Below are 12,199 nucleotides of genomic sequence, written 5' to 3' on the forward strand. Positions count from 1 at the left end.
GGGATAAAGTGTACCGAAGACAATGAAAGCACCTTATAAAATGAGCATTTCACATAGACATATTGGAGATTGCAATTAAGCTCTGCTAACAAATCTTAATTCGTTTGTGTGACCACAACCTAATCCTCATGAAACTTTATGGTAGAAAAGTAGCATGCTTTTGCTCTTGAAACAATATTCTCTTGCTAGAAAAGACTGTGCCTCTATGTCAAAACCTGACCATGGAAAACCATGGATCATACAAGGCATATTCCTGTTTAGATAAAAACCAGACTATATGCTGGTAAATCAACATTCTAAAGCAAGTCTGTTTGAAAATACTTGCATCTGCTTTTTCTTCAGAGACACATGAGAGAATGGAATTGAGTTATGCTAATGAATCTGCATTTGTTTGGAAGGGTCACATCTGATCCCTAAGTAACAACAATGGAGATTCATCAGCTACAATTTATTAAGCTGAAAAAAAGCAAAGCAATACAAATATATATGTCAATCAATTAAAGCCTCAACTGATTTCAAAGCCAAGACACAAACCATCAGACTACACAACTTAAGACAAACTTCAACAAATGCAACCCAATTTTCTAATATTTTTTACCTTGCTATTCTGTGTGGTGGCTTAGTGGCTAAGACACTGAGTTTGTCAATCAGAAAGGTTGGCAGTTCAGTGGTTCGAATCCCTAGCACTGCATAATGGAGTGAGCTCCCTTTACCTGTCCCAGCTTCTGCCAACCTAGCAGTTCAAAAGCATGTAAAAATGCAAGTAGAAAAATAGGTACCACTTTGGTGGGAAGGTAACAGCATTCCGTGTTTAGTCATGCTAGCCACATGACCACAGAGATGTCTTCGGCTTTGTAACAGAGATGAGCACCACCCCGTAGAGCCAGAAACAACTAGCACATATGTGTGAAGGGAACCTTTACCTTTACCTATTCAACCATTTTGGGATTTATGGGCGAACAGTAAAAGAGAGCATCTTCTAAAAATCCACTATGCATTATTTTTGAGATTGTGCTTGATGGGTCACTAGTTTTAAGGATGAATATAAAACATATGCAACTATGAACATTTGGATGTCACATATTTAGATTATTAGATAACTGGGCAACAAAAAAGCTATTCAACTGATTACATGGACTGAGCCTTGATAAGAGAATCATGTGACTTCACATATTAATTGTATACTAATAAGATCTAAATAAATAATTAAAATGGTTTACACTCCACTTCAATATATAATCCCCCAAACTAAAGGGATTAGTTACCAGTTCCTGGGGAAGGGGTGGTTGATGTACAACAAGCTTATTAAAGAGAATTTATTATGAGCAAGAATTTACAAGATTCCTTCTGATTTTGTGGCTTTGACATAATATGGTAAAGGAATATTTCTTTTTCTATTTCAATCCTTGGGCATGTTTCATTAGTGTAGTTAGCATTGATCTACTGGAAAACTGTCATGGACTTGAGGAAGGCTGCCCATTCCTGAGTTTCCTGACATGTTGTAGTAGAAGAGTAAGCAGAGCTGGAGGGAAGCTACAACATCAGTTTAGAGTCTTTGTGTTGGCCCTTATCTAGTGTCAATTTAGTGCTGACTATTAGTTGACTAGATTCTTGTGTTTAGGCTTGAATAAATCTGCCATGCATCAACCTAAGAAATAGTCCCGATTCTTTGCACCTGATAAATCCAAGCAGAGGTCCCAACCATGTCTTTTTGAGTTCATCATCTTAAAACAACAGATAAGAAAGTATCTGTTTTCATCTTCAAAAAAAAAAGTTTAAGATCATTTTCTTCCTTTAATGTGCATTACACCTATAAAACTGCCCCATGGGAGCATAATTTACACGTAATTCAATCTATAATAGCAAAAAAGGAGAAAAAAACTTTTTTTTTTTTTGCCAAAGTAGACAAGATTTAAAAATAGAGATTATTCTAAGGTCATAAAAAGGAATGCATAAGAATTGAGTTCTCCACAGTTCTGTGAGTGTTTGTTTGTTTGTGTGTCTGTGTGCTTTCAAGTCAGTGTTGACTGCTGCCAAACGCCTGGACAAGTTTTCTTGGAAACTATTTTGGAAATGGCTTCTCATAGCCCAATTTTTGGCCTGAATAGCAACAGTAGTTAGGCTTATATACTGCCTAACTATTAGTGTTTTACAGCACGCTCTGAGCAGTTTACAGAGTCAGAATATTACCCCCAATAATCTGGGTCCTTATTGTACCAACCTCGGAAGGATGGAAGGCTGAGTCAATCTTGAGCCTTTCAGGATCAAACTTCAGGCTGTGGGCAGAATTTGCCTGCAATACTGCATTTAACCACCATGGTGCCATTTGGCTTCTAAATGAGATCAGAATTCACAGTTGCCTGGTTTCTAGATCAGTGCCTTTCAGCACTGATATTAAACTGATTTTCTCCAAGTTACAGAAAGATAGAATTTAGCCATATTTTTGTATAGCTGATAAAGAAAATGTTGAATTAATTCTAATCTTAATTTAGCACAATGTTTCAAATACACCAGTTTAAATACTACAGGTTGTGACAATGGTACATGTTAAAGCGTTTTTTAAAAAACCAGGATTTCTCATCACAAGCCAAAAAACCTGTTACCTTTTCATTTTACAAGATTTTAACAGGTGGAATAAGTAGACAAGAACAATTTCCACACTGGTAATTCATATTATCATACATCCATCACTGTGGGAAACCCAGCACTAATAAGGATACAGTTCATATTGTAACAGTGACTGCTAGTGACAAAAAACAATAAGGTGGATTTGGAATTTCTGTCATTTCTGACCTGTGATAACTATTGAATAGACGTTATTGCATCCTTTTCACCAAAACTGAGCTTTTGGAATAGTTGTTATTAGAAATTCAATGAATAAAGCAATAGTCGCTATAAACTCTAATTTGGATTTGTGAATATATATTTTTTTGAAAGGTGTCTGAAAATTGGTTTTTTATACTACTAGTAGAAGTTTGTCTTTATGTCCTTGACTGCTTTAATTGGAAGGAATAAGAAATAAATTTCACCAAGAGATTCCTTTAAATATCATGCATTCTGTGACTATAATGGGACTGCATCAGTGTAAATGGTTGCCATTCATAATATCTGTGGATTAGAAGAAATCAGGAAAGGAATATCCACCTTCACTGTTTCTTGGATCTTTCTATTTTCTTCCCTCTGTGGAACTGCCCTCATTTGCAGTGGATGAAACCCTTCCATTAGTTCAAAATTGCTGGAACACAACCAGAACATTCAGTATACTATGGCTGTGCACAGCTGGCATCAGAGAGCCTTTAACTACCTAATTTACATGATCAGTCGTGGTTTAAACATATACTCACTGGTGATTGGGCAAATGCTATGCACAAGATTTTATAAAATGAGATTAAAAATCAACCTTGCTCACATAGTCAAAGACTTCCACAATACCAGACATGTCCATAAATAAGAAACAGTAAGAAGTATTTTCTACTGAGCCATCATTTCAGGCATAAACTTATTTTTTCCCATTTGAGCAGTTCCATCATATGGAAGAGAAAGTTCATATAAACTCGGGGAGTGTAGAAACCATGTATGTATTTCCATGAAGCAGTATGTTATACACTTATAAATTTTTTTTCCTACCACTGTAAAGCCAATAAAAAGGATAAAAAGACTGTTTATTGTATGTCCTTTGTGTACCATTAAGCACATTAAGCTTTGGATCACGCTCAATATGTGTACATAAACCACATGTACCCTCCTATAAACTAGCTGGAAGAAATCCATTTCTGAAGATTTTTTCCTTCAATAGCTACCAGCTGCCCTGCTCAAGGAAGCTAATGTAAAAGCTTTGTTGCACACACATGTACTAATACTATATATACACACATATCATATCACTATAATACTATATATACACACATATCATATCACATATCACACCCATCATGTTGAGTTGGGAAGTCAAGCCAACTTGCATACTAATGTTTTTTTCCCAACTACATAAACATGTAACACATGACTAGATCTGTTCAACCAATTTAGCTGGACAATATAGTCCTGAAAAACAAGATCATACTCTGTTCACACTGGGGTGAAAATACTCCTGATAAGTGGAAATTAAACTGCCCTGAAACTCTGAGATTTCTTGCAAAATCATTATCACTAATAGGACTGCTGACAATTTGCATACTAGGGTCACCTCTGATATTAACAGTATTGCTTCCTGAGCACGTCCCTCACTTCAAAATCCTCTTTTTTTTAATTTCTAGAGGAACTTTGAAGTCCATAGAACACACACACAATGCACATGCAGTAAAGTCCACAACTGATAGCTTTGTGCGTTTTTCTCAATTTTGATGAGGTCTGAGAATTTGTGGGGTAGGGTTTTGATGATCTTTACCTTTGACAGTATCTCCTTACGCATTTGGGAATAGATATTAGATGATTTCTGGAAAAAAAACCTAAAATATTTCTTTGATGTTCAGCATAAACAAAATGATGTAAGGAAGATGAATCGTTTAAAAAAAGAAGAAACATCAACCGATTATTCCATCAAAAGTAAAATCATTTAAGAGAACAACCCACCTTTAATGATTCCCTTTTCTTGCAAAGTTTTCAGAGAAGGTCTTCGAGTGATAAACTTCTTTAATCTGCTCTTAACTTGGCTTCTGTCATTTGTCTCGGATTTGCTGTAGTTCAGCCTGAAAACTGAAAAAATACCAAATAAACATTGTACATGATGTTATTATTTTTTAACACAAGAAAGCTGTGCTAGAAATCTATGGAACATTTGCCTATATATTCATTCAATAGGCTCTGTGTAGTATGATTTAATTAACATGATTATAAATAAACATTGTGAGCTGAGAATTCTATCAGCAATGGTTCATATTATTGGACAGCCACCAATATATGTGTAAATTTTGAATTCATCCACAAAGTTCATGACTCTGGAATGCCCAGTGATCCATTTCAAATTAAAATGTGCTGTTCATGATTTCCTAGACAACTGAAGTAGTGGACTGACAGTATTATAGTTTTGGGAGAGACCTGAGGTCATTTACCAAGAATGAGAGATATGTAACTAAGGTAGAATATCAGCAGTTAGCTTGAATCTGCAAAGATGAAATCAGAAGAGCAAGGGCTCAGAATGAACAAAGAAGGTGCAACAAAAGTAAAAAATAATAAAAAAAAAGTTTCAACATATAAACAACAAGAAAAAAGTCAAGGAAACAGTTGGTCCATTAAAGAGAGAAGATGGCAAGAATGTAACAGGAAATAGAGAGAAAGCAGAGCTGTTTAACCCATTATTTGCATCAGTCTTCATGTGAAAACAAACTATAGTCCAACCTACCAAACACATAACTGTAAAAGACAGACTAGAAATAAAAATTAAAATAAACATGAAAATCGTAAGAGAACACCTGTCTGATCTTGATAAATATAAATAATCAAGACCTGATCGATTACATCCCAGAGTTCTGAAGGAGCTGTCAAATGTTATATCAGAACCATTGTACCATATCTTTAAAAAATCCTGGAGCACCAGGAAAGTACCAGAGGTTTGGAAAAAAGCTGAACTAGAAAATTACAGACCAATCAGCCTAACATCAATACCTGGAAAAATAATCACAAAATAGATCTGTGAACATCTAGAAACAAATAAAGTTATAACAAGTAGCCAGGACAGGTTTGTTAAAAACAGATCATTCCAAACCAACCTTATTTCATTCTTTGACAGAGTGAATAAATTAGTAGACCACAAAAATGCTGTGGACATAGTATACTTAGACTTCAGAAAGGCATTCAACAAAGTAGTCCACCACCTACTTCTTGGTAAACTAGAAAAATATGGGATAGACAGCATCACTACCAGATGGATTTGTAATTGGCTGAAAAACTGTACTCAATGAGTAGTCCCTAATGCTACTACATGTATATGGAGGGAAGTAAGCAATCGGGTTCCACAAGGTTCCTTCTTAGGCCTAGTACTTTTCAATATCTTCATAAATGACTTATTTCAAGGAATAGAAGGGGAACTCCTCAAATTTGAAGATGAAACTAAGCTGGCAGGAATCGCCAATATGCCAGAAGACAAGCTCAGGTTCCAAAAAGATCTTGACAGACTTGAACCAGAGGTGGTATTCAGCAGGTTCTGACCAGTTCTGGAGAACCGGTAGCAGAAATTTTGAGTAGTTCGGAGAACTGGCCACCTCTGACTGGAGATTTTACAGTATCCTTCCCCTGCCATGCCCACCAAGCCACACCCACAGAACTGATAGCAAAAAAAAATTGAATCCCACCACTGACTTGAACAATGTGCCCCATCCAACAACATGAAATTTAATGTGGAAAAAAGCAAAGTTTTATACCTAGGCAGGAAAAACCAAAGGTACAAGTAAAGATTAGGTGAAACCTGGCTCAAAAACAGTAACTGCGTGAGAGATCTTGGAGTCCTAGTGGACAATCATTTAAACAGGAGCCAGCAGTGTGCAGCAGCCGCTAATTTCAGCTATTAGCTAAAAAGCTAATACAGTCCTTGGTTGTATAAACAGAGGCATAGAATCAAAATTATGTGAAGTATTGGGACCACTTTATAAATCCTTTTGGAAAAAGTGCAAAGAAGAGCAACTAGGATGATTAAGGGGCCAGAGACAAAACCATATGAAGAATGGTTGCAGGAATTGGATATGGTCAGTCTAGAGAAAATAAAAACTAGGGGTGACATGATAGCAGTATCCCAGTATTTGATAGGTTGCCCAAAAGAGGAAGGGTCAACTTATTTTCCAAAGCACCAGAAGGCAAGACAAGAAAAAATGGATGGAAATTAATTAAGGAGAGAACCAACCTGGAATTAAGGAGAAACTGCCTAACAGCAAGGACAAAGCAAGCCTTCAGATGTTTTAGGTGCTTCATCACTGGAGGTTTTTTTAAGAACAGTCACCTGTCTGAAATGGTATAAGGTTGAGCAGGGGGTTGGACTAGAAAACCTCCAAGGTCCCTTCCAGCTCTATTCAGATTGAAGAATGGAAATAGATTATTCATTGTACAAATGATGGCTAGGTAAAAGAAATATTTCTTAATGAAGAGAAACACTTCCAGTTCTAAATTATAAAATAAAGAGTTGATCTACATGCATGTGTTACCCATAAACAAGTCCCATCTTTATACATAAAGTATAGTGTAACACATACACAGAGAGAGAGAGATCTTTGGGTATGATGCGTTTAATGAAAAGGACTAGGTTGACATGATGGCAGTGTTGCAATATCTAAGGGGCTGCCACAAAGAAGTGGGGGTCATCCTATTCTCCAAAGCATCTGAAAGCAGAACAAGAAGCAATGGATGGGAACTAATCAAGGAGAGAAGCAACCTAGAACTAAGGAGGATTTTTCTGACAGTTGAAAAATTGTGGGAAGTTGTGGGTGCTCCAAAACTGGAGGTTTTTAAGAAGAGAGTGGACAGTCAATTGTCTGAAATGGTATAGGGGTTCCTGCTTGAGCAAGGGGTTGGACTAGAAGACCTCCAAGGACCCTCCCAACTGCTATTCTGTTATTATGGATATATTTGTTTTCCATGTACATATTCATAAACATTGAAACTGATAATAGTTAGTTCTTTGACAAAATCAATAAAAGTAGGAAAAGAATATTATGAAGCTACCATATCCAAGATGCTTAAGAGAAATCATATTCTTAACCTACGAAAAAAGGAATGTAAAAACTCTTTTCTACCTATATAACTATACTAAAAAGAGAAAAGCGAGAATTGGCATATCTAAGAATCCAATTTTTATGAATCCAAGAAGCATAATCTTATCCAGAGCCACCTAGAGTTTTCCATAAACTTTTGTAAAAACTCTTGATTGCAACGTGTAAAAACTCTGTTTCCTTTACGCTTTGGGTAGTGATGCTGCTAGTAGAAATAACACAAGATGTAATAGATTAAGAAAGAAAAAATCTTGCAGCATATCTTATTCAAAAAGAATTAAAAAGTGTATTTTTTGAGAGAAGAACTATGGGACAAGATATTCAAATGTGCCCCTTCTTATAAATGGGGTAAATTCAAGAAGCCTATTTAGAAACATGAAAAATCAAAGGTACCCTGCTTATGTTATATCTTTGAAAGCAAGAACCAAAATAACACACATATACACACACAAGTTTTTCACTTTGCTGCTCTCTAGGGATAAAAATGTGCCACATTTTTTTTTTTAAATAAATATAGTACAGCCAATTAAGGGAAACAACATTTAACTACATGCCTATGATAATCACAGCATATTTTGCTTCTGATTTCATTGCTGATTTGAACAGAGGGCTAGTCCATTTTCCCACAGCACTGGACTGACCCCACACATATTTCTGCACATTAGTAATCACAGAGGACATATAAAAGGACACTTTTTACTGGAACGCTCACAGCATGGGACAATAATCCATTACATAGGAAAAACTAAATAAAAATCCACATTTTTAATGATAGCATTCTTAGGATGATATATCATAGAATACAGAGGTTAGTGTCCCGTGAATGGCTGGCTCTTTTGTTCATGGGTTCTATTTTAAAACCTCTGGGTTCAAATGGGAACAACTCTTGGCAGTAATATGCAAAAATTCCAAGGAACTCAGTTTTATGGCATAAAGTGAAACAAATCAACATTTGTTGACCTGGCTACAAACTTGATGGGATAAGGGTATTATATAGAATTATTTCTTCAGTGTTTAGTGGCCATGTTCTCTTTGTACCTACTTATCTATTTGCACATATTCAGATCTAAATGAAGCACATTAAGATGAATTTCAAAGCATTTAACTTTGGTTTGGCAGAGCCTACCTCATAATTCTCCTGAATAGCCAGTTGTACTATTTCATATCTACTGATTAGTTCTTGTTTATCAAGATTCCATATAATAGGATAACCACAATATAAAGATTCATCAAGTATTTCAGTGTGGAGTTTCTCCATCTACATCAGGGATGTCAAACTCGCATCGTCATGGCGTTGTCACATGACATATCACAACTTTTCCCCCTTCTTTAAACTGGGCCAGTGCATGACGCATCCAGCCTGCATGCCGTGAGTTTAACAGCCTTGATGTACATCGTCCCACTCATGGGTGTGACATGAAAACCATCTGTACCTTAAATTGAATATTAGGTGTGCATCTAATGCCAAGTTCCATCAATATCCAATTCTCTTCAGTGGGGGAGGGAGATTATTCATTTGGATAGATCTCACACTTTTTAAAAAGAGGAAATATCCTATTCATATTGAAGTGGGAAGTACTGAAATTAAGGTTGTATCTGCCTTACTGAATATGCCACACAGGTAGTCCTCAACTTACAACCATTTGTTCAGTGGCCATTTGAAGTTATAACAGCACTGAAAAAAAGTGATTTACGGCCATTGCAGCATCCCTGTGGTCACAGGATTAAAATTCAGATGCTTGGCGTGTATTTATACTGGTTGTAATATCCTGCAATGTTGCAAAAAATACCTTTGCAACCTTCTGACAAGCAAAGTCAATGAGGAAGCCAGATTTACCTAACATCCATGTTACTAACTTAACAACAGCAATGATTCAATTAGCAACTATGGCAAGAAAGGCCCTAAAATTCACTTCACAGTGGTCTTACTTAGCAATGGAAATTTTGGGCTCACTTGTGGTCATAAGGATTGCCTGTAGTATAATTTCAGTTATGACCTGTTTCACATTTTAGACAAATTTTAGTTTTGAAGTCAATCCTGAAACATGAAATTCTGATATCAAAACAGCAGTTCTTTCTGACATAGGAACCAATCTGATCTTACTGACATTAATTTTGGGGCTCAAAGCAGGCTATTCTAACAAACAAAGATACAAACAATCCATTTTGAAATCAGCCACTAGTAAGAACAGCCCATGTTTATATTAGAACACTAATAGTAATATCAGAATGAATATTGGAGTATTTTTGGAAACATTAGAAGAGGATGCTAATGGGATTAGAAAATTATGCTACATGACATAGAATTATCAGCTAAGCATTCCAGGATTCAACAAAATCTAGCAAAATTCTGTATGGCAATCTGCAGAGATATAAACACAAAAGTGGGCTTTTAAATATATCTTACAAAATTATTGAATTTGATATTTACACAATTTTTGGACATCATTACCACTATCTCAGAAAAACCCTGAAATTAACTTTTTCTAGATGCTTCTATAGAACATACAATACAACAAAGCATAGCTAGATGTTTCTACCACAACTGGCGCACAAAGTTATGTTCATTTCTTGTAAGAAATCTGATTAAACTAGTTAACCAGCAAGGCAGATAGAGAATAGGATAGAGATCCAGAGTTCTCCTCAAAATGTTTTGCACACCTCTAATTGTGTTTTTCTGTGACCTAAATCACAGCAATGTGTTACAGAGTAATACTGCACAAGTTGTGTTGGCTGTAATTCCATAACATAAAACTTTTTAAAAAACAAGCTTGATAGGATGAAGAAAATGAACAATTTAATCTTGTTAATGAACTGTGATATTAGCATGAAATCCCAAACTACTGGTGAACTCTTGAGTGTTTCAAGATAGCTTTCATTTGGAATGGGTTCGGATGAGTGATTATAATGAGTGAATAATGTAGATATCTGCATCACAAATGTTCTGACCATACTGGTTGATTAAAGGTACAATAATATTTCGCTTCACTTTGAAAAGTCTGTATGAAGAGAATTGGTATTGGATCCAAATATAAAATACAGATGATGCTGGTCTGTCACTTTTTAAAAAGATTTTGTGGCAGAATTCAAGTTGGAATAATAGTCAAAGGCAACTGGATCACAGTACGGTATTTCAATAGTAGAGAAAGTATGTCATTGCAGCATGGTTATATATTTATTCTCCAAAGAACTCTCATTTCATAATTTACAAAACATTTATCCTAAACCCAAGGGTTTGCCATCTCTGATTAATTCCAACCTAATCTAGTGTTATCTCAGTGCTCTGGACATGTGTTGTGAGCACTGGTTTTGAAGAGCCATCTATTAATGACTTTCTGAACTGTGACAATGGATATTGACAGAGCTTGTCAGACTAAAGCATTATTGATTGTTTCACATCATGTGTATAGCAAAACCAATTTCTTTAAAGTGCCACTTTTCTAACTGAAATACATTAGAGCAGCAAACTATCCCTTGATTAGGACACCAAGAATAGCATGTGCTACATGCTCCACCAAATATTTGCATCTCTATTGTAAGAAATATAGATGTTGCATTTAATTATAAACATCACTTACCTAAAAGCACTTTCGTATCCCCAGTAAGAGCTTAATTTAAAGTACTTTTCTGCAACCTGATGTCCACCAAATGTGTTAAATCGTAACAAGGGTAGTTCTTGGCCCTAAATGTGGCCATTTGCTTTGCTCATTTGAAATAATTAAAGTTGTGGTTGATAACTTTTCTGCAAGAAGGACAAATATGCTCTTGAAGTTCTTCGAGGAGCTATGGTGGTGCAGTGGTTAGGGTATGGTACTACAGGCTACTTCTGCTGACTGCCAGTTACCTGCAATTTGGAAGTTCAATCCTCACCAGGCTCAAGATTGACTCAGCCTTCCATCTTTCTGAGGTGGGTAAAATGAGGACCCAAATTGTTGGGGGCAATATGCTGACTCTGTAAATAGCTAAGAGAGGGCTGTAAAGAATTGTAAAGTGGTATATAAATCTAAGTGCTATTGCTATCTTGCTGTATTATTCCTAGTGCACCATAGATATTATATCAATTGATCAAAGAAAGTTTATCTCTGTTTTGCAATTACAACGAATCATGTAGATAACTTTTTTAAAAAATGCTGACTTTCTCAACATAATTCTGAAATTTAAATTCTGTTGTCATTAGTTTGCAAATAGATGAACTCTGAAGCCATACAGTAGGAGGTACCCTAACACACTGATTTTGGACTTGTCCAATCTATAAGAAAGTCCAAGTCCAGTGTATATGTACACCGGAAGATAAGCTTTTCCTATGGCTTGCAAAATTTGTTTAATAAACAAGTACATAATGAGGAAATAGAACGTACAAAACATGTATACAAAAAGTAAATGGAAATTTCTGCAAAGTCTTCTGCTGAGTTTGTGAACTTTGAAACTAAAGGAAAATCGAAGTCAGTAAACTGAGAAATTTTGCAGAAATAAAAATAGCAGAAAAATAACAGAAGTGCTTA

General features: G+C 35.7%; 1 protein-coding gene across 2 annotated transcripts in view; it reads right to left on the minus strand.

The window, feature by feature from the left end:
• The window catches only part of ARHGAP15 (Rho GTPase activating protein 15), a 466,873-nt gene that overhangs the window by 183,789 nt on the left and 270,885 nt on the right, over window positions 1-12,199 (minus strand). For both annotated transcript variants that reach the window (XM_087950078.1, XM_026673513.2), the window contains one exon: window positions 4,573-4,695. In XM_087950078.1, the coding sequence (XP_087806204.1) occupies window positions 4,573-4,695 (123 nt within the window). The remainder of the gene's footprint in view (window positions 1-4,572; window positions 4,696-12,199) is intronic.

The sequence above is a fragment of the Notechis scutatus genome, chromosome 1 (assembly GCF_049901735.1).
Source record: "Notechis scutatus isolate UNSWTSFEM ecotype Mainland chromosome 1, rNotScu1.2, whole genome shotgun sequence".
NCBI lineage: Eukaryota > Metazoa > Chordata > Lepidosauria > Squamata > Elapidae > Notechis > Notechis scutatus.